The sequence below is a fragment of the Zosterops lateralis genome, assembly GCF_965231275.1.
Source record: "Zosterops lateralis genome assembly, chromosome: 2".
Taxonomy (NCBI): Eukaryota; Metazoa; Chordata; class Aves; order Passeriformes; family Zosteropidae; genus Zosterops; species Zosterops lateralis.
The window spans coordinates 101,748,650-101,772,339 of NC_139763.1; the positions used below are offsets into that span (position 1 = coordinate 101,748,650).

Genomic DNA, 23,690 nt, shown 5'->3' on the forward strand with positions numbered 1-23,690 from the left:
TTCAAGTGATTTGGTGTGGTGGTTTGGGTTTTGTTGTTGTCATTATAGAATATCTGAATCCTGAAAAAAAGTAATTCATAGTATGTTTCTGTGTCAGCCTTCCCCTCAGAGCTGCCAACAGCAGGAAACCTTTTATGAGCAGAAACATCTGTGGATGTTTCTCATTTTTCGTGTGCGTATTTCAGCCTTCCAAAGCACATTCTTTGACCTGCAGCTCTTCATGCAAAGTCAGAGCTACCCCTCCTGCTTTGTGAGACCACAAGGCAAGTAATTTGGCCTCTGGGCCCCATCTGTGGAAATTTTTACACGGGGTGAGTTATAGCAGCATTTAAATAGTTATCACAGCTCACTCTTGAAGAGCACTAAAGAGCATTGTTCTGGCCTGGTCACGGAACACATTTATTGCTGGGCAGTACAGACAGGCCCGTCTGAGGTTTGGGAACACGCCGTGACCCCCCAGAGCAGCTGAGCGCCCCAGAGCAGCCCGGGCTGGCAGCCCCTTCACCAGCAGAGCCCTGCCCCGCATCGCCGCCCGCCTGCATTTACGGGCCGTGCCTCTGATCTCAGTTTACAAACGACCCCGGCGGCGCTTTTCGGACCCCTCCGGGTCTCCCCGGGGCCGCCGGGCAGGACAAAGGCGGCGAGAGGCGGGGACAGGAGAGGGGCTGGCCCCGCCACCCGGGGAGCTGCCGGCCCGGCCCGGGGGCAGCGGATCCAGCCCGGATCCCGCTCTCCCCCTCCCCACTCCGCCCCCGGCATGAGGCGCACGGGGCTCGGGGCATGGAGCGAGCGGGGCGGCGCGGCCGGACCGAGGGATACCCCGCCTGGGGGGCATCGCTTCCCCCTCTCCTCCTCCTCCTCCTCCTCCTTCGGGCAGGTCAGCGGCACCGGCGGGGGGCGGGGGACGGCGGGTGTGAGCGGGTTGAGTTCAGATGTGGGAGCTTTTCCTGGTCGGCTGAATTGGGATACGGAGTTGGAAGGCGTTCCCCGGGGTGTCCCGGCAGAGCGCTCCCGGGAGGGTTGTGCTGTGCGGGAGCCCCTCTCAGGCTGCAGGGAGTAAACCTCGAGAAGACAGCACTGAGAGAGGACCTCATTACGTGTATAATAAATGTCTGAAGGGGGTGTGCCAAGAGGATGGAGCAGAGACTCTGTGGTATTGAGTATTGGAGCGGGGGGCAACGTGCAGAAGTTGATGCACAGGGAGTTACACCTGATCATGAGGAAGAACTTTATTATGGAGATATCCACACACTGGAGCAGATGGCCCAGAGTGGTTGTGGAGTCTCCCTGAAGAGAGATACTCAGGAACCGTCTGGCCGCAATCCCATTTCACATGTGCTCTAGGATGATTCGGCTTGAGCAGTTAGGTTGGACCAGATGATTCACCGTGGTCCCTTCCCACCTGGCCTATTCCATGATTCTGTGATTCTGTGAACCCACCCGTGTGTGATGTGCAGGGTGAAGGCATCTTGGTGCTCTCCCACCAGGGCAGAGCCAGGAGCTGAACTGGCCTGGCACAGCTGGAGCCATGAGTACTCACGGCAAAAAAGAGGTGATATTGCAATAGCCTGGACCTGCTGGCATGGGGATGTGCCTTGGTATAGGATGTTCTGGGATGGCAGCCCTGCCAAAGCCTTGGTATGAAGTGTCCTGTGTGGCAGTCGTCCTGCATTGCTGCTCCCTATAGAGGTGCTTGTACTGCCCGTGGGCTGCCATTCTCCTTCTGGAGATGGGTGTCCTGCTGGCTGCCCTGATTCACTTGCTGGGTGGGCTGGTTGGCAGAATAATGGGTTGATTGTTCTGGTTTTTCATATGTTTTTTTCAATCCAGGGGTCATCTCACAGGGTTAGGATGCATCTGCCTTGGCTGACCCATGTGCTGTGTTGCACAGCCCTCTCCAACCCTTGCTTGGTGCTTATTTTCAAGCAGAGACCAAGTGTAAGCAGGTTCAGAGAGCTGAACTGCTAATATCTTGTGAGCAATCAGGCTGTGAGATGAGTGAGCAGCATAAGTCAGTGAGCAAGGGAGTCTCAGTGCAAGGTAGGAGCTTTCACCCTCCTGAGACAGGAATGGGAGTGTGGCAGAACCTCAGTGGAGGTAGGGTTGCCTAGATCCCAGCACAACAACTAAAAGGGTCAGCACAGACAAAAGGCAGTAATGGCAATGGGAGGATTAGAACAGAACCTCTCAGGTGAGTTGCAGCCTGGGAAATGGGAGCTACAGTGTGTCAGGAATGCAGAAGCGTGGTTTGCCATCTTTGATTTCAAATCCCTGCCACTGCAGTATGCAAGCAAATAGTTCACCAAGGGTGATGACGTACGGGACACAGAGTCTCTCTGGATTTATCCAAGCAGCTGAAGTCTTGACTGGGAGGACAGTGATCCCCAAGAATGTTTTTATCATGCATTGTTATCTTCTTGGGGGAACCTTACTTAGGGCTTTGAAAACACTAAATGTCATGACAACACAAGAGGTTGATACTGTTAAAATAACTTCTCACAGGAATAAAAAGATATTGGCTCTTCAGTGTTTCTTAATTGTGAAGAGCTTTCTCAGTGTTGTTTCACAGTTTGCTTTGCTCAGCAGAACATTGTGGCTGGGAACACTTGTGGCCTCAAGTGCCCTCAGCAGGGCAGAGAGGGCACTGCTGGCCCCTGTGCAGGTACTGGCCATGGCCCTGGTGCTGGAGCACAGCGAGGGGAGCTCACTGTGCAAGGGCTAAGGGAGCCCCAGGCAGCTCTGATTTGCACCCCAGGCTGGGACAGGGCAGGGACTGGGGGAAATAGCCTGTTCCCAGACAACTTCCTTCTCTCCTGCCACCCTCCAGATCAACAAGACAGGCAGCCCAGACTCAGGTTTCTTCTGGATTCCTTGCTGGAATGGAAAAAGTTGGTCTGCGTTATCTGGACATTTCAAAATGTTCTTTTTCACTTTAAAGGATTAAGTGTAAGGAGGAACTGTTATGGCCAGCTACATAATTTCCATACGGAAAGTACACCTTAAGTCTGAAATGCAGAACAGGTGGGAATGGGCTGCCATTAGGTCATACGTCAAGGGTGATTGTGTGAAACTGTTAGACTGCATTTTTCTTTAAGCTGTGCTGTACAAGATTTTGATGTTTGACCTCATGAGTTTTATTTTTTTTCAGCAGAAGATTGTTTGGCTCAGTGTGATAATGACTGCAAAGCTTACTGCTGTGATGGGACTACTTCCTACTGCTGTTCATATTATGCCTACATTGGGAATGTCTTTTCGTGAGTATATTTGCACTTTAAAAAAAAAAAAGGTGTGCTGTGTTCATGAACTCAGCGTAAATTTGCTGTGTCAAAACTATGTTTTGGCAATAAACTGAGGCTGGGTTTGGGTTTTTTGTTTCAATTTGGTTTGGTTTTTTCCTTGCTGGTAACAATCTTCGGTATTCCTTTGAGGTCTCCTGTTACATGTATTTTTGAAACATACCAGAAAGTTTGCTAAAATTGTGGGTTCTGTCCTTAGTTTGTGTACAATAATACAATTTCTGGAGGTAAGCTTTAGAGATAGTGAGAACTTCATTTCAAGCTCTTGAGCTGAAAACATCTGTTAATAGAAATATTGTGTGTTTTGTTGAAATAATTTCTCACACTGAGTTGATAGCGATTCAAATTACTTGGATTTGAAATTAATATTGTTTTGAGTACTTTTTTTTTCATTTTCACTTCTAATGACTTGTTTGGTTTTGTTATTTAACAGTGTTTTGCCTGTTGGTGGAATTTATTGAACAGATTCTAGGTGAGGGTAATTTGATCCTTTAACAATGTTGTATGAATAACATTTTTCACAGTGGTTTAAAAAACAGGGCAGATAAAATGAAGTGGTTACAAATATTTTCTATCTAGATACAGATACAGGAATAAACTGTTGGGTTAAAAAACAAAGGCTCCAGTGCAGCTGTTTGTCTTTGTATTGGTGAGGAAGTGGTAGTGGTAGTCGCTTTTTTCTAGAAAGACTCCTCTGATGCAGGCTTTGTTTCAGCCGTGGTACCTGGGGAATATTCCAGTATTCCCATCAGTATATTTTATCACACTTTGAAGGAGTAGCCAGAGTGATGGTATTTTAATATAGAATTGATCCACAGTTTTTAAAAAAGATCAGATACTTCCTGGGCTGAAGTAAATAAAATTATGGTGGAACACCAGAATCCTTCATTCATCTGGAAATGACAAAGCATGTATTTAAGATCGATTACTGTTGTAGAATGACAAGTGATTTTTTTTTCCTGCTTACCAAATGAATGTTTGCTTTGATTTTTTTTTCTATTTTTTCATTACAAAATTGTTTTTCCATCAAAAATCATTGAAGGAGGTGCTCATTCTGAATACCTTGTTCTAGACCACATGTGATTAGGAATGATGGACACAAGAGCATAGGGCATCACATTAAAAGAAGGGGACTTCCTTCTTATAATAGAAGAGCAAGTTATAATAATACTTACAATAGTAGAGCAAGTGGATTTAATCTCTCACTTCCACGTGAACATAGCATTTGTCTAGCCTGATGTTGGAGCTGTGCTCTATGAAGACCTTGGTCTTTAGAGTGACTGCTGAAATGTTGAAACCATGCCTTCAGCACCAAGTTGACACCTTGTCTTTGGTATGTTTCTTTAAATGTAAACAGGTATTGAATTAGAGTTGAGTGAGAGTGGCCCTAGTTAAAATCCAGCTGATACCAGTTATTTTTAACGTTACTGTAGTCAACTCATTTCTTGTGGGTAATTAAGTACTTTGACTTCTTTTGTCTTGTGTTAGTTGTTTCAAACATCAGAAACAGTGGTCATATTTTTTTCTCTAAAACGTGAACTCATAATTAGCTTAGCTAGTAAAAATACTAACAGACTGGCAAGGAAGAATTGTGCAATGTGAAACTTCAGTCAGGGAAGAATGAAAGCCTGGGTGCCACAACCTTAGCTGCATGAATTGTGCCCAAACCAATTGTGTTTTTCTGGTGGGTGACCTTGGCCAGCTGCCAGATACCTACCCAGCTGCTCTCTCACTCCCACTCTTCAACCGGTGACGGGTAGAAGAAAATAACATGAAAAAGCTCTTGGGTTAACATAAGGACAAGTAGATAATTTACCAGTTACCATCATGGGCAAAACAGACTTGACCTGGGGAAAACTAATTTATTGCTGGTTAGAATACAGTTGGATGGTGACTAAGACAAAACACTAAATACTTGGAGTAAAACACTCTACCTCTGCCATCTCCCCTTTTCCCAGGCTCAGCTTCACTCCTTCATCCCCAACTCTTCTGAGCAGTGCAGGGGGATTTTGGGGATGAAGAGCTTGGTCCTCTCTGACCTTTTTCTGAACACTTTTCCCAGGGTCCAGTGCGGGCTTTCCATGAGCCACAGTCCTTCAGGACAAACCTGCACCAGAATGGATCCTGCCCGCAGGCTGCACTTCCTTCAGGGCATATCCTGCTCCAGCACAGGCTCCTGCACAGCTGCAATGTAGATACCTGCCCCAGCATGGGCTCTTCAGGGGCTGCAGAGGCTTCCTACTGGGGCACCTGTGCCCCCTCTGCCCTTTGGGGCTCTCAGGGCTGTCTCTCACTGTTCCCTTCACCAGACTATCCCCGAGGCACTGCCACAGCTAGTGAACTGTGTCCAACACAGGCACAGCAAAACTGCCATTTCCCTCCATGTTTAGGGTGCCCTGACCCAGGCAGAGAGAAATGGAGAAGGTGCTCCATCAGAATCAAAGCATTGGGAGGTGCTGTTGAAACTGAAAAAGGTTGAAGAGCTCTGCACCATCAGTGTTTCTTCTTCTCGAACACCCATCTAGCTGCAAGCTGTGCTCGTCTCCCCCGTGTCCATGATAGGCAGCTGGGTCTTTTCCAGACAACCTCACTCAATGGTAGGGCACCCTTGCTATTGCAGTCATGAGGAGTTGACATGGTTCAAAATGTGAGGGGCAGGGTTGCTTGATTTTAAATCATGACACTTAACTTACTTTAATTGGATTTACCACACAAAAATCCTCAAAGCATTTTATAAGTCAGAAATTAGATGTATAAATCCTTCTGTATCTTTACAGTACAAATCCTGCCAGTAAATCCTTAAATATACTTTAAATATAATTCCTGTCTTTGCTCTTGGGATGAATATTCACTGGTTTATGAATTAGAATGGTGAAAATCCCATGGTTCTAGCAGGTTTACAAATCCTGGCATAATTTTTAAAATTTAAAATTCTGGTCTTGCTTTCCTGAGTTTTGTGTCACTTTGTCCCTGGGAGAACAGTACGTGGTTGGTATCTGTCTCCATTTCTGCATGCTCTGACATCGGTCTTGGTGTTTTATTTCAGCCTGGGTCATCAGTAAGAAGTGTTCTACTGAACATGTTAGGGAGAAAACTTTTTTTTTTTTTCTTTCTCTGGAGACTTCAAATGGTTACATGACAGAGGGCCAGTAGAGTATGCGTTGTTGCTGTCCCTTCTTAGCAGTGGCATGGTTGATGCATTTAGAAATGAGCTTCTGCCAGGGCTGACTGTCCAGGCCACCCTCTTGCTCCTGCTCCTGAGATGAGAAACAGGACTTGTGGAGGTCATTTGAGGATCAGAGGGATGGGGAACTCAGCAGCAGCCTGTGGAACCCTCCCATTTCGAAGTAGCTGAAATCTGATCTTACTCTCCTTATCTCCACCTTTGACCCAAACCCTGGACTCCTCCCCTGGTATAACTGATAAAACCCTCCCACCTTGCCCCTGCGGGCCTCTCCCTCTCTCGCCTTTTGCCTTCTCCTCCCTCCCCAGCTCGGGGAGGGGAGAAATAGGATGGTCTCTCGTGTTTAACAAAACAGAGACTTGGTCTGTTTCCTTGCTGACGGCTGTACCTCCCTGGACACGGTGAACTCTGTTGCCACATGATGCAACAGCAGCCCTTGGCAGATCAACCTGGTGAAATCCAGAAATCAGCAGGACAAAAATAATCCTGAAAGGCTGCTTAGAAGGAAAAGTCACTTTTGCCAAAATAGTAGCAGAGACTGATATGTATTTAAAATTATTTCTGCTACAAGACTAAATTTACTTCTAATTAGAATGGAAAATAACTTTTATATGTAAGAAGCCCTTTTCTCCTCTTCTGGCAATTATTTTTGTGTCTTTCTGCAGATTCCCCTGGACTCCATCCTCTCCACTGTCTTTCTTCTTCCTTGCAGCCCCGGGAAGGTTGTTTAGGTCCTGACAAAGTGAGAAGCAAACATAAATGTGTGAGATAGCTTCAACCACTGCACTGAAGTTTCTTGGTTGGTCTTCTGCAGAGGTCCATCTTATCTGACTGTTTTTCTTGGAGAATTTTTGGACCATGGGCTGCTCCAGCTTGGGTGATATGGCAGGGCTACTGGTTTGGCAGTGGCTGTGCTCCCTGTGTTGAAAAACTTGAGTAACTTTCTGGCCCAGCTCCAGGGATTTTCTGCATGAGACAGTTCCCAGGAGTGAGGCAGAGGTGGCTGGTGCCTCAGTCAGCAGTGACTTTTATTGCAAGCCATCTCTACACCAGAATAGATGCTTTCAGAGCATTACTCTGACAATTACTCTGTTTAAAAAACAGTGGTGAGATGGGAAAAATAAACACTTCCCTGTCAATGGACATATTGTCAGTAATCAGATGCTACCTTAAAGACATCTTAACTTTATATTTTTCAACTTCTAAAAAATTGTTATGTGATATTTTGCATAACTTACCACTACAAATGTCATTGTACTCCTTGTACTGTCATTTTACTCCACATAATCCTCAAAAGAAATATGGACTGGGATGTGATGAACAGTGGAAGAGAATATGATACATTTGGGTCAGAGGATTGAATGTTTGGTAGGTTCATGCCAGCAGGTGTTGCCAGCTTGACCTCTGTTCCAAAATGGAATTCTGCATATTTATCAGGCTCACTGTACTATTAACTAGTGCAAAGCCAAAAGTTTAAATCATACTGCCTTCCTCAAAATCAACTTATTGGAAAGCCCCTAAAAATAACTTTGATCAGTGAATAGTCGCATTTCCAAGTGGCTAGTGGGACAACTTAGAAGAATGTAATTAGACTGTCTTTAGCTATCTCAAAAGCTGACTTTGTTTTACATTTGACCCACTGCTAGCACATAAGGATGATTTTCATGGTTTTAACATAGAAGAGGGTATTCAGAGAAGATATAAACACTGGAACAAGTTGCCTGTGGAGGTTGTAGAGGCCTTATCCCTGGAAACATTCAAGGCTAGATTGGACACGGCTCTGAGCAACCTAATCTAGTTGAAGATGTTCAATTCAGCAGGGGGTGGACTAGATGACCTTTGAAGGTCTCTTCCAACCTAAACTCTTCTATGACTGTGTGATCTGTCCAACCTATCTTTGGCCATTCTTCTGTCATGCTTATGGAGATGAGGCACAGAGATAGACCATCTTAGTGCAGACTTGATAGCCAGGGATTTCCCATCACCAGGAGGATTTCCATTTTGAACAACTGGGAGGTCAGATTCTGGTCATCTGTGCCCAGAAGTAAGAATGGCACACAACAAGGCAAAAATTTCCCCAGTCTGCAAAATTCATGGGCAGTCATTATATCATTGACACAGAGACAGCTAGCCTGGCATGGCTCATTGTGGTTAGGGTGATGAAGGCGAGGGATCCTGACTAGAGCTTTGATGTCATCTGATGTCCCTTCTGGTTAGAAGTGTTACTTCAGCTCTTTACTTGCATGGGGGGGTTGTTGGTCATTGTCTTTAGGGGTCTCCACTAGGCAAATTCCCTCTCCCCTAAGTCCCAAGGGAATCTGACATTTACATACTAGGTGATGTCATCCTCCTCGTAGTCTCAGGTGGTTCACTATCTTGGAGGAGAGGGGAGCAGCGGGGGCCATACCTGACAGTAAGGGAATTTACACAACTCATTCAACCAACAACTCATTATCTTCATTAACTTATAACATTGGAACTTTGTATCAACTTTTTAACAATTTATTCTCTACAGCCCCTGCAGAAAACAGAGCTAGAATGGAGATTCCTACCACGTTGATAGGAGAGGAACACATTGATAGGGATTTTGATCAGACTTGTTCTACAAAAGCTCACTTATATTTTTTTACATACCATCTTGACTTTTCTCACTGGTTCAAAAATGCATGGCAGTGCCATTAAGATTCCCAGGGGAGCATTGTTTTCTTGCATTGCATTTGTGTCCTCATTTCACTCCTGGTTTGTAAGGTCTAAGCATGGAATAATGCTCTGAGGAACGCATGTTATTTGTCCAATGACTCCTGTTTGCTACAGTGCTAGTTGTGTGAAAGGAGCATCAGAGAGATTGGCAGGGTCTTAGAGCCATGCATAGCCCGTAGGGCATGATGGAATCCCAGCATAGGATGGTCTCAGTGCTGTGCTTGAAAGGCTCTTCTATAATCTGCCATGAGAATTGCATGGAAGCATTGCAATCTCTTTTCTCCTAGCCCTTCTACTATGAATGGCAATTTACTTCTTCCCCCCATCCTGCAGTGCTTTTCATGGTACAGATTTATACTGGAGCAAAGGGAGTGTCATCTCTCAGCCTTATTTGCAGGCATCTTACATCATTTCACGAGACTTGGCCACACCCAACTACAAAACACAATGAGGAATGGAATGTGCTACTAGATTTTTTTTCCATGCTTGTTAACAGATAAGTGAGAAGACCTGTGCCTTTTTTCCTGGGAAACAGGAGTACTCTGTATTTATTTGGACTTCAGGAAAGCTCTACAAGGAGGTCTTTCCCCCCCATTTTATGCAACAATCAAACTTATGGCCTGGTTCTTTGGTTTGATTCCATTCATCCTCCAGTCAAAATCTAAGGGTTATTGCACAAAGAGGGGGAAATGCCTGAAGTTTATTACTTCCAGCACCTACAGTAGCTTATCTGCAGCCATGGATGCTTTTGTATGGAGCATATCAATGGTTAGGGTTTCAGTATTATCCTGTTTGCCACAGTGCCTGAGGCAGGAGAAGCACCCAATAAACCAGAAGTCTGTTTTTGGACAGAGATGTCTGGATGAGATTGAAATGGCCTGTAGTAAGTTCTGGGGCTTTCTTTTTCCATTTATTGCTAGCCTTGCTTATACATCAGTGCCCTGACCCATAATTTATTCAATTTGGTTTCATATTTAATCCAGATCCAAGCTAAAGAATCATGGAAATTTGCTGGTAACCAGAAACTTCGGTATTTATGTTTATTCATGACTGCCAGCCTCTTCAGGTGAGAACTCCCTGCAAATGAAGGAAATTCAAGCCTGGAGTCAGATGGCATCACTGGATGGTTGTTCAGCTCTTCTGGAGGACATTCTCGATGTGTTAGACCCTTTGAATACTATTCCAGGGGAAAGGAAAGGATCCTACAGCCTGCCATCAGACTCTGCATGTCAGTACAGACCTTAGTGCTGTGACTGCTGAGGAAGCCTCTAGCCCTGCTTTACAGTATCTTCACATCAATGCAGCAAAACATTTGAAAATTGAAAAGCTTTATTTTGCAGTAAGGGGATAGATGCTTGTGGGAATCAGCTAATATATGCAAGGACCCAAAAGACTGAGTTATTTTTCATGAACAGCTGCAGTTCAACCTGTTGTGCCTCTTCTTTCTTAAAACAGGGTTATTCTTGTTTACTTGCCTTACAGGAGTGTTTTTATAAAGCTAATTCACTGTCCTAGTAAAACCCAGTGAGGACTACCAGCATCAACTTCAACAACTTAAAAAATGTGATTTCTAGTGTTTAACTTGGCAACACAAACCTGATACATAGGAGTTTAATGTATAAATAATCAATTTGTGTTTTCAGACAGTGAAGAGTTAACAAGTACTTCAGACACAGTCCAGCCTGTCACCTCTGGTTTGTCCAGTGATGCTTTCCCTTCCAGGACAACATCTCTGTTTTATTTGACTGCTTCAGTCAATCTTACTCAGATCCTGTCCACAGGAGTAGAGACTGATAGGGTAGAAAAGGACTAAATATCATTAACCTCTTCCTATTTAGCTGCAGGACAGCAGTAAATCTTTGTGTCATCACTGTAACTTTTAAGCTATGATTTTCTTGGCTGCATTTCTCAGTTTTGCCCTTCTAGAACTATTTCCTTTACAGCTCCATATAATTGGATGTTGCACACATACTAGAGAAAACACCTAAGGTTTCCCTGTGGAAGATTAGCATGTTGGGCAGAGGTATAGGTGAGAAATTAGATCTGGCTTCATGTTCATAAATTTAGGTGATACAGGTGTTTGCTGAATTTAGCCTTGTAGATGGAGAACATGTTTCCTTTTGTTGTGTTAAGGTTGTCTTTCCTCTTTTCTCATTAAGTCATGGATTTTTTTTTTTTTTTTTTTCTGGAGATGATGGTTAACCAGCTACCATCAAAACTTTGCTACTGCATTGCTGAATGGGAAAGGTTTTACCCCTCAGATCTATTTTTACTTTCTATTTCAAGTGTTGTCACTTATCTCCAGCATTTCAATGTGACATTCAGTGTAACATTATATCCAGTGTTTCAGTATGACATTTTAATGAATGGCTTGTTCCCTCGGTTTGGTTCACAGAAGCTGTTCTGCCACTGATTTTAAGTCATGTCAGCTTGAGATTGGAATAGGTGAGGTTAACCTCTGAGCAGCTGTGTGTTACATTTTAAAATATAATGTATTCTTTGTTATGTGAATTGCTAGTCTGTGCCAGTTATGATATCTCTACAGTGAATTCCTTTGTATTTGCTCTCACCAAAGCAGATAATTTTGTAAGAGGCAGAACTTCATAGTGCCCTGATTTGGAAGTCACATTAACATCATCAAAGGAACAATAAAAAAAGGCCAGGCATTCAATGAAAAACAATGTTGCCTGTCCTAAAATTGCGGACAAGGTTCATGTAATGAAGGTAAACTCGCTTCAATTTTGTGTTTTCTTAATATATTGGCATGTAATTTGCACAGTTGAGTAAGAACCAAGTGTGAGTAGTCCCTGAAGTGTAGAAGGGAATCTTTGAGGAGGAGATGGAGAAGGCAGCTAAGCCCAGTCACAGGGGTTTCTGAGATAGATCCTCCCTTCTCATCAGCTAAAAACCTGACTCCTCCTGGCATAGGTGCTGGGTACTTGGATATCTTGGAACGTCTCCATATGAGAGACTGAAATACTGAAGAATGTTGGATTTAGGGCTCTAGATCATTTGTCTGTGTGTGATGGTTTGACCTTGAATGGCTGCTAGATGCTGCTTTCTCATTCTCCCTCCTGAAAATGATAGGGAAAGAAAATAAGAAGGGATTGAGACAAGGACAAGAAATCAATTACCAATTGCCATCATGAGCAAAATAGTCTTGACTAGGGGAAAATTTATTCAGTTTATTGCCAACTGAATGTATAGTTGAAGGGTGAGAAACAAAGACAAAAACTAAAACTTTCCCCTTCCTCCCTCAGGCTTTATCCCAGGCTCAACTTCCTCGTCCATTCCCAGCTCCTCTTCTTTCCCACTCTGAGTGGCACAGGGAGTGGGGAATGTGGGTATGGTCAGTCCATCACAGCCCATCTCCACTGCTCCTCACACTTTTCTTTGCTTCAGTCCGTGCTGGGTTCCAGTGTGGTTACCTCCTTGGAGTTGGAGAAGCTATTTCTTCTCTGACTTAACCATAGTTTTACATGAACAAAGTAGAGTGCGGGTCATTTGAATGCTATAGAGAGGAGAAATTATTCTGAAACCCTCTAAGGGAGATCCTTGGCTGGCAAATATCTGGGTTAATAATTGCCAGCTTTCATAGACCTACATTCTCTCAAGCCAGCTGGGAATCCGAAACAACTTTTTATCCTCTGGGAAGAAAGAAGCTGTTTTCTGTATTGTGAATATTGTCACACATGCATGGTGTTGGTTAATTAAAGAGATGTGAGAGTCTTTTGAAATCTGGGAAAGAGATCATCTCTGTCTCTGCCCGTGTTCACCGAGGCTGAGCAGAGGCATGGTGCAGAATTCCAGTCAAAGGCAATCCAAGCTGCAGCCTTGGTGTTCCTCTGTGGAAATCCAGCACAGCTATAAGGCTAGGAAAAACAGATCATTTGATCATGACTTCTGTGTTGCATATGAATTTAAATGCAGACTTAACTGCTTGCCAGTAGTCTGAGCTGTCACAGCGTAAGCAGGATTTACATTTTGATTTTTTAGAGTTTGATTCTGTAAGGAACTAAATATGCTAAATGAAACAGCTCTCTGTTCAATTAGTAAATGAGCAAAAGGCAAAATTAAAACATGGCTGTTCCCTTTGACAATTAAATAGGAAAAAAGGAACACTGTGTTTTAAATCTATGAGCTTCCCCCTAAGATGCTCATTACTAATGAAAACCTTTTTCTCTGAAATCTCATGAACCCTGTTTTTGAATGGAGAAAAATAGGAAAAAGAACTTCAGTATATTGCTCTTTTGAAATGGAAGGTTTTCATTTATCTATTTCTCTGCATCCCAAAAGTTGTTGTTTACAACAGGGTCTTCACACCACACAAAATCTGGTAATAAGTCTAGCACAATCTTCAGTTTCTAAACAGATATTCACTTGAGTGTTACCTGATTTTCTTATGTTGGGAGGGTCTGTTTGTAGTCCCCAAACAAATTAAAGAAATGAGTGGGTGGCAAAAATATTTTGAAATAGATTAAACAACTTTCAAGATAAGTTGCTGATTAGGGAAATAAAAAGCACACTGTGACTGAAATTATTCCATGGACACCTTTTGCCACTTTTTTTAGTAGCTGCAGTATTTATATCTTACTGTGTTGGCTGTGTAATATGGCATGTACTATCCAGTAGTTCCAAGATAACTAACTCAGAAATACAGACAGACTACTTTTCATTTTGCTTTCTTATATTCACTTTAAAAAATGCAAAATGCTTCTTAAAAGTAGTGGTGCTTTTTTCTTGATGTAGTCCTATTAGAAGCTTTGTTGGTTTTGGTGAGTGCAGAAGATGAAGATCAAGTAATATCCTGTCGTTAGAAATTAAGGGCTTATAAAACATGAAGGCATGTATGTTACTTTATCCACATGAGTTCTCGATCAGAAAAATAGAAGCTGTAAATCTCTTTCTTTTAAATTATCTATGTGATAAAGGAGCATAGAAATAGAATATGGAAAAAAAAATTATTAAATAACTCCTAAGCAAAACCCAACTATAGATACATTACAATAATTAAGTAGCTAGAAGATCACATACTTCATTACTCACAAGCTGGCAGGTCATAAGAAATGCACAAGAGCATTTTTGTGGTAGGAAATAGATCCATTAAATTACTACATTAATTCATATACACCAGTCATATTCTCTTTCTCTATGGGTTTTGCATTGACTTTACCTTCTATTCAGTGCTGTAGACAAGAGGGTACTATTGTAAACAGTCAGGTAAAAATGCCTTTCCTTGATTGATAAATCATGGGGTTTTTTGTTCAGACATATGTATCTGAATTATGTAATAGCAAAACTGCAAAAAAGCCATTTAGAATGTAAGCTGTCCATTGGATCCAATAGTCCAAAAAGCTTAAAAATCAAACTGTATGATGAAATGCCTTTGTAGTTTTCCTGTTTTCTCTAGTTTCTTCATTATACACAGTAAAGATTTGCTTTCCTCCAATTTATTGAAGTCTTTTTTTTTTTTTTTTTTTAGTGTTCCTTGTGGTATTTTGCTCTTGTGCAATGCTTAAAATTTCTCATATATGCAAGTGACTTATTTGCTAATTAATGTGGCTGGCACCTTACTTAACTGGTGTTCCTATTCTCCATCAGTCTTTTTTCAGTCTGTGCCTGATGTATCTTCATCATGTAGCCAAAATATAGTGGCTTCCCATAATGGGATCTCATTCCCTGGTGGGAATATGTGTGTGCCAGGTGATACAACCATGGCATTCTGCATGCTCTTCTACCAGGTGTCTGGAACTGACTCTCATCGCCCCCACACTGCTGTCCTATTCCTAAAGTATGCCTGTCCCAAACTTCCAGTCTGTTTGAAATGTTCACTATTCATATGTATTGGTTTAGCAGGGATGGTAAAAACCAATTAGTGATTTCCTTTAAATTGACAAACAGAATAGCCAATTAAATAGAGGTATACATGTCTGGGTCACACAGCCTTAAAAAGCCAGAAGGAAATCAGGGAACGGCCTTTTCCTTTCAACCTCACAGGAGGTAAGAAGGCAGTCCCAGCTCTCTCCTTGCAAGGGGGAGGGCTGGGAGTCACTGGAAGTTAGATTAGTAACAGGTTGTGACATAACAGCAAGGATTTACCTCCAGGGAGACTTCACAAAATGTTATGTTTACATATCATTCTGCCAAAATAGCTCAGATTGTCACTCCATCTGGTTTTGCTACCAGAGAATATTTTCATGGATAGGTCACTGGCCTGTGGATGCTATTGTTTCTTCCCACAAGAAACAACAGCTCTGGTAAAGTGCTTGGTCTTGCTAGAGTGCACAGGATGTCAAAGGACACCTGAAGGTTGGTTGTGCTTGGGTGTCCCTGGTTGTGTTTAACTACTGTCAAATGTGATAATCACAGTATGAAAGAGCCTTCTGCCAGGCTTCCTTGTGCTTCATAGAGGAGGGAGCAGAGTGTTTCTTTTCAAATGGTCAAGCTATTACCTTAGACAGAACTAGAAAGGAAGGATAACACTTTAATTGTCTGACAGGCAGTGAATTTAGGCTTTTATTCAGCAAAGCACAGTTGTCTGTGATTTCATTTGGTGTAATATTTAAACCTAAGCATATGCTTAAATTTGTTCTGAGGTTTCCAAGGCAAGGCCCTTAGGGAAAGTGCTTCTCACTTTTCCTGAGTGAGAGGGGAAAAGACAGTGGGCTCTGTGCCTATATAAATCAGGTCATGTTATTTGCTATATCTCATTAGCATAAAGAGCAAGGTAACATGTCACCAAAACTGTGAGGAAGGGACCAGGGTACAGAGGTGTTTCTTCTGCACAGCTCTACAGGAATAAGCAGTGTCCCATCTCCTGGGAAAGGGGAGGAAGGGACTGGATCCTCTGCGTTACCTCACTGCGTGGGGTTTCTCTGTCCTCCACCCAGGCCATGCAGGTAGATGAGCCAGGATGTCATGCATTTGCAAGGGAAGTTATTGATGACTCATTAGTAACTGGCTCTTCTCCAGCCCCCAATGATCAGCTGAGGTGGAGGAGGTCAAGCCTAGCTCAATATTACTTAATGTGTGTGCGCAGGTCTTTACCATGTGGTGACTTCTATGTCCCCAGTATAGCTGCCTTCAGATAAAGCAATTTTCATCATTTAATGGAACCTGTAAGAGCCACAGCATCTTTCTGTAACTACAGTTTAATTTTCAGCTTTTTTTCATTTTCTGACTCATAGTCCTCTTCTCTAAAAACATAAAATGATTCATATACACAAGTGCTTAGCACCTTTTCCATTTGTAAATGGTACTTCGTGCATGCTTAACAAGGGTATTCCAAACCACTAAAATTCAATCACATAATTTGCTTATGCTACATAATAAGGTTTGAATCCTGCAAAGACTTATGCAAATACTTTCAAGTTCGTTGTAGGTTTTTGCAAATGGTGATTTAAAATCAGAATGTCCTCCACCTTAGTCTCAGTGGGTCTTTGTGGCTCTCATAAAAACTGACACAGTACTTAGGAAGAGAGAATGGGAAAGAAAAATGAAATTGGTGCTGTAAATCTGATAGAAAAGAATGCAGAAAGAGTCTCTCTTTTATTGCTTTCACAGGAGTAAGATTTGAGTATTAAAGTACATTAGAAAAAGAAAAGAGAAGATGAGAACCATTTTTTTTCTTTCCATCTGCTTTAGAATTTCTAAAATTAAACTCTCAGTGTTTTACTATTTTTGTATGAAGATATGAGGGGAAAAATCCCTTTGCTGGGTAATTCAAAGCCCAGATAGATTTATTTAGACTCAAAATACACATTTCTAACTAGCACTGCAGTTTTAAAAAGCTATTGCATGGTTGCTCAAGCAATGCACATATTTTATGATTTTCTTTTTAAAATGGTGCCCTGATTTAGGGCACATTTGGGAAGAAACCTCTGAAGGGGTCCTTCTAGAAAGCAAATTCAAGTGGCCCCTCTCCTAGCTGATTTGGGAAAAGATTTCCTTAGAGAAAAGTGAAAAAACCCGGTTTATTTAACAGGCAAAGCATTCACCAGCACAAAAATGAACTATATTAAACAACAAAATCTTTCACTGTTCTGAAGAGATGAAAAACTCAGAAAGTCCCCCTCTTGAGGTGCAGCTCGGCTTCTTCATTCTGTTATCAGTGAATGAATGCAGCATCCCAGGCCCAGTGGGCCACAGGTGTGAGCTCCAGTGTTCTTCTGGGCCCTCAGTCCAGAGCAGGTTTGAACAGCTCCAAGAAAAAGGAAAACCACAGTCCCAGGAACTTCTCTGCCTCAGCTAGCCAAGAAACTAACTAAAAGCAAAGGAGAGCTCTCTCCTGCTGTCCACTGCAGGCAACACTGTCAGTGAGAGGGATGTGGGGGAGCAAGTGCAGTCTCTGCAAACAAACTCCGTGCTTTTTTTTCTCCCCCTTCATTCTCAGAACCAGTCTTAAAGGTGCGGAACTTAATGTCAGCATAAACAGAACAGACAATTGGGGATACAAATATCACAAAGTCATCCCAGGACATTTGGAATCAAATAATTTATGATGTTAGGGGTTTAGTGTCTTAATTCAGACTTTTTCTTCCAGATCACCACTATAGATTATTCAATGTCCAAGAAAAACAAACCTAAATCATTTTCATTTGTCTGACAGATAGAGTTCCAAAAATCTTCTAATTTGACTGGAAATTTACTAAGTGCATTTAATTAATGATTTTTGAGAAACCATTTATATTCTGAGAATCAGATTTCTGAAGAGGTCAAAGGTCTTTTTTTCTGGTCCTCAAGGTAGTGTTATTTGCAGGAAGCTGTTAATTTTCAGATATTTTATTACTTTGTTTTATTCTATGTTATTTTCACTTTGTTGTTGTAAAATAGGACTTCGGTTACAATTTTCCTCTCCTTTGTTGCATTAAATGGAAAAAATCCCTCCTCTATCTTCCCTCATTCTCTAACAACTTAAAAAAGGAAGAAAAGTTAATGAGCTTCTGCTTCAGGAGTGATTTATAGCTCATTAATGTCACTGAAAGAGTCCAACTGAAGCAATGCCAGGAAAGGACCATGAATTCCAGTTCCTGCAAAGCTCAGTGCATGCCATGTGTGTTTAGCTTTGCAGAATTGGAAGTGGCTTGGCTCCTTGCAATCAAAACTTTTCCATGTGCAGATGTTGCCACCAGGGAACTGCAAACAGCCCTGACACTACTTCAGCAAGTGGTCCCTGTGCTCCCTCCCTCACCGTGCTGGTCTCCACACAATATTCCATTAAAATGAGCAGGAGTATTGCTGGTCTTTCCGGAAGGTGCAAGATGAGCTAAAGCCTCAGATTTGTTTATACTCCTTAGATGCTTTTTCAGTGATGTTGTGGATAAAAATGGTTTGCATTACTGCCACTGCTGCACTCAGGTGTCTCCTCATTTGTCACAGTACTTATTTCAGAGTGAAGCATTTCATGAAAAAGTGTGCATTCCTGAAAAGAACCCACTCTGGATAATCTTAGGTCTCATGCAACCTCCACAGAGATGATGAGGATACAACCTAATGTGCCAGAGGAAGATCTGTGATGGTTCTTGAGAGAAAACTGTGGACTCAAGAAAAATGAGATGAATGAGCAGGGAGTGTTTCAGGGATAAATGTCTCTATGATGCTCTTCCATTTCAGTGCGGACAAGAAAGAGCTGCAATTGGTTTTGTAGTATATGGTCTGTGGTATTTGCTTGGTGGCTTGTCCCTCTGCATACTGTGGTGTTCATTCCTCTCACATTTGTCTTGTGCTCTCTCTGCTGGGAGCTGAGAGTTCACTTCCTTGCAAAGATTTATCAAGTGTTCATTTAGGGGTGTCTCGATTTGAAAAACAGGTGTCTGCTAGGGAGGGGCAGGGCCTCCCTTGGAATGGATAATTCAAACCCCCTCCCTGCAAATTATTATAATTTAGAAAATTAAAGGGCTCTCAGGCAGAGGTATGGGGATAAGAATAACAATTCCTTACTAGTATGTATAACAAAGCAAACAAACAACAACAACTACAGCATTACATTAGTAATAAACAGAAGCAGGAACCCAGTAACACTTCCCTGACCGCTGGCACTTTCCCCTCGGTGCAGTTCCGGTCACAGCCAGCAGGGGCGCTGGTGGCTCCCGGTGGGCAGGGCAGGCGGATGATCCCCACAGGCTGCAGGGGGCGCTGTGGGGCGGGCCCGGGAAGGACGGGGGAATGGCAGCTCGGTCCTGGCAGAAGGGATGGATCAGGAACTCCGGAGCTGAGGCTGAAGACGTGGGAGGTCTCGGCAGGTGGAGGATGTGGGCTTCTTCAGAAGCAGCAGAAGGGTGGAACCAGAGTGACCCCACTCCCAGCACCATGACAGGCCCCTCTTTAGGGGGGCAGGAGATAACAAGGTCCCAGATCAGTGGCCGCTCACAGGGAGCAGAGGGTCACCCCACACCACAAGAAACAGGACCAATCTGGACTTGTGAGTTCTTTTCCCCAGGCAAGCAGCTACACCGCTCTCCTCTGAAGGCTCAGATTGAGTGAGAGTTTCCCCCTCCCTTCTGAAGCCCCCAGCCATCAGTGCCTCTTAGCAACACAATGGGAAAATTTCCACTGGTAACTAGTTAAAAAAAAAAAAAAAAAAGGAAATAAATAAAACTACCAAAAAACCTCAACCCCCAACAAGGGCTACATTGCATTTAGGCAGAACCTTCCTATCTTATATTATATGTGTCTTAGCTATTTACATAAGCTACTAGATTAGCCTCTAGGCTACTTCACTCTTCAGAGCTGACCACCAAGAAGGAAAAAAATATTTCTGTTGGGCTCAACTTTTCCAAAATCAGGAAGGAGATCTTCAGCCAGAAACGCAGAAACCTGCAATTTTATATGAAGCATGGACTGAATGCCAAGTTTGGGCTTTTGTCTCTGTTAAGAGTATTTTGAGACTGAATGCTTGAAACATGGACTTCTCTGGGGGCCCCTAAGGGAAACCTACAAAGTCCAAGGTCACAGCCTGAAAGAGCTGTATCTTCTAGAGTTATATTCAGTGGTATTTTCTTCTCAAAGACAACCCCATTATGGAAAGGATTTAACTGACAGAGAAATATATTTTTACCTCAGTTCACTCAGTGGTGCATTTTTGCCAGAGACACATGGTCAGTTGAGTTTGGTATGAGTTAGTGGTACCCCCTGAATGGGCAGGGGAAGTTTTTTCCAGCGCTGCTGATGCTTTGGACTACCTAAAACAGAGGCTCGACAGAGTTAGAGAATAAAGTGGGTGTTTATTAAAGGCCTTTAACAGATACACCTTGGGCAGTGCAGGAGTCTCACAGAGCCTACACCCAATATGGATGACAGTCACAGGTTTTTCAGGCAAATATAAGTTTGGTCTGTTTGCATATTGGGGGTTAATTGTCCAATTACAGCTTCAGGTAATGAAGTCACATTCCTTCAGTTTGCTCTCCCCAATTTACTTTTGTTTATGCTTTTTGGGCCTGAGGCTGTGATGATGACTTTGGTTCTCAGGCCTGGAAGGATTGTCTGACCACACTATGATGAGAGCTTACTAACACTCTGTATGAAGTTCAGTGTTATACACTAATGCAGTACAGAATCTGAAAAATAGAGAAGCCAGAAACTTAAAGCATCACTGCTCTTTTGAGTCACCCAGCCTCTGCTCTGCTAGCACAAGCACTTCTGTGAAATGCCTGGAGGTTGCCCTGTCTGGGGATCAGGTCCCAGCTCTAAGCAGCCAAGGAAAGCCTATAAATTTTTAATTTTTTTCACTCTGTCCCTAAATGAAACGGAGAGGAGGGTACTGCTGCTTTTTTTATTTGTTTGTTGCCTTTTTTGTTGTTTGGGGTTTTTTTGTTTGTTTGTTTGTTTGGTTTGTTTTGGTTTGGTTTTTTTGCTTTTTTTTGTTTTATTTTTCAGAAACTGCAATTAATAGGTATGATCATCATGTTAGGAGCTGGATAGCTTTCTGCAAACAACCATTTAATTCTCTTTCATTGGCTAAGGAACCAATGAAACAAAGATGTTTCAGGTGAAGAAAATACGGCAGCAGAGGATGGTTAGCTCTCAGCTCTGCCAGTGATGTCTTAACAAACCTAGAAATAAAGCAACATGCTTTCAAGATAATATTATTATAGGAGGTAATATAAAGGTTGGTCTTTTTTGGAAGCTTCCAGAGGAAAATATGGAAAACTTCCACAAAATGCCCATCCCCGCACAGGGTGAATACAGTTTTATAAGTTTAGCAAATTAGCATAACTGACAAAAGTCACCAATTAGAGACATAAGTGATGATTCAATTTCCCCCATTCAACCTTCTCTGAAACCTCCCCCCTCAGATGGAAACTAAACTTCGTTTATGAAAATGTGCCTTGAAGAGCTGTTTTTTTGCCTTGGTTCCCAGAAAGAACCAAGATAGGATAGGGGACCTTGTACCCACCCCCTCTGGCTTGGAGCTCTGAAATATGTTTTGTCTTTCTGCCTAGGGAAAAGGTAGGGAAAAGTACTGGGAAAACTAGCCACGAATACAACAACAGGCTACAAAGCTACAAATGTATGTGTCAAGAACACAGAGAACATATAAAAGGAAAAGGCAAAAAATCATGTGGCATTGCCTGTACCAACATCTCATGCCGAAATGCTCGAAGTAGTGGCTGGATGGCACACAAAAGGCTGTCAAGGTTTTATGTGGAGAAAATTAAATGTGAGAAGTACCAGCCTTCATTATGCAAAACTTTGCAACTGAGTTTGATTGGAATGGATAGAGAGCTGTGAAACAAGGAAGACAAGATAGCTTGCTTGTTGAAACATCAAGAAAATGAAGGGCATCTCTGAAGATGTCCTGGAGCATGGCAGAGCTCTCTATTGGTTTCCATATCTAGCATTTACTTCTCTTGTTTAGCCCATTGACTTGGAAATCCTGAGGAATTGCTCTTTTTTATTACAGCCATTGCAGTTCTTTCTTTTTTAAAAATCAGTTAATCTGTGTATTACTTGCATCCTGCCTTGGTGCAAGTGTTAAAAGCCCCATCTCTTTTACCCTTTCCATTAATGTCTACACAGTTGTCTCACTGACCAAAAATCAGTCATCTTGGTGCAGAATGTTCCCTGGCACATCAAAATCATGTCATCTGTGGCTGTTTGCAGGATTTGTTACAGGCATAAGGCAGGCAGCACATATGCCAGAAGGTTCTGAACTATCGTTCTACCTGGCAACTGTGACTCTACAGGTTTGGCTTCAGGCTGGGGAAAAATACCATATAGGTGTACTCCTGGGTAAACCCATGCAGGCTTGCTGTCGATAGGTCAGAGATTTCAGGATCTAACTGTTAAGATGTCTAGAAGTCAAAACAGTAACTTAAGCTGCTCCAGCAAGAGCTTCCCAGAAGGGGAGCTGCAGGATTCACCTGCACTGAGCTCATGGAGTTTGTAGAAGCTACAAGGAATTAAAGAACTAAAATCAATGTCAGAAAGAGTATGTTAAGAATTACTAGAAATACCATGACCCTGTGATTCTCATAGGTGTCTATACTCAGTAACCCGGCTGCCAAAAGTGATCTGTAGCTGCGGTTTAATAACTTTCTGGTCATTTTGGAAGCCCACTGTGTCATCCTGACTTCTCTCATGCTTTGATGCTTTGAGGGATGGAAGTTAAGCAGTAATTTCAGATTCTCCTGTTGCTGTTGATTCAGGAAGTGTTTTATATGGCAGGGTCAGCCAGCAATGCAAACTACAACTGTTAAAAATAAAAATCCCAAAATTAAAGCAAATGCTGTATTAGATATAGTTGAGCCATAGTTTTCTATTTAAATAAACATCACATTGGGCCTTGAATTTGTGAGCACAGCAAGAAACATTTTGGAAAGTGAGAATTGTGTTATGGCTTCTATTTCTTTTCCAGGGAAGCATGTAAAGCACATTAAAGAGCAAGATGAGGTAATGACTATGGGGAACAGGATGTCTGAGAGGGAAAGGTGGGGCAGCAGGAACTGCTGCAACAAAAGGACAGAGGAGAGCATGAGAGTGAAAAATGGTAACAGGAAATCTTGGAATATCTTAATCAGAATTCCTTCACATAAAAGGTAAAAAAGGGAAGGTTTCTTCTTCATTACTTGTGTATTTCTGCCATTTTTTAATCTCTTGTTTTAATTCAAATTTTTGGATTGGTTTTTTCACCATTCCAGCAATGTTCTGAAATTTTGGAAGTGCCAAAACAAATAGATTCTTTGTTTCTAAACCAGCATCTGCATGTGTGCACACGTTGATCTGATGAAAATGCTGGACAGGGTGGGCTGATTAAAATGTATTTGCTTAACCATGATCAGTTAAGAACACTGCTGTAGAGTAAGTACTATGCCTGCTGTACTGCAGCATGCTCCTCCCAACTGTGTTTCATGCATCATCCCCTCTATCCATAAAATTATTTCTGAGCCAGGCCTGCACTGAGTTGTATGCAGGGTGGAAGCGATGGCATCCCTCCCTCTAACCTCTCTGTCTGGGGGTGCAGGAAGATCTCGGGCAAGGGAAGCATCTTGGGAGCCAGCTGGAGGAGGTTT

The 23,690-nt window shown here is 42.6% G+C and overlaps 1 protein-coding gene across 2 annotated transcripts in view; it reads left to right on the forward strand.

Moving 5' to 3' along the window:
- The first annotated feature begins 764 nt into the window (after positions 1-764).
- The window catches only part of CYYR1 (cysteine and tyrosine rich 1), a 34,476-nt gene continuing 11,550 nt past the window's right edge, over positions 765-23,690 (forward strand). Inside the window, exons 1-2 of one of the 2 annotated variants that reach the window (XM_083882095.1) lie at positions 765-877; positions 3,152-3,254. In XM_083882095.1, coding sequence (XP_083738221.1) covers positions 781-877; positions 3,152-3,254 — 200 coding nt within the window. In that variant the 5' untranslated portion in view covers positions 765-780. The remainder of the gene's footprint in view (positions 878-3,151; positions 3,255-23,690) is intronic. The other variant, XM_083882096.1, reaches the window with a different exon arrangement.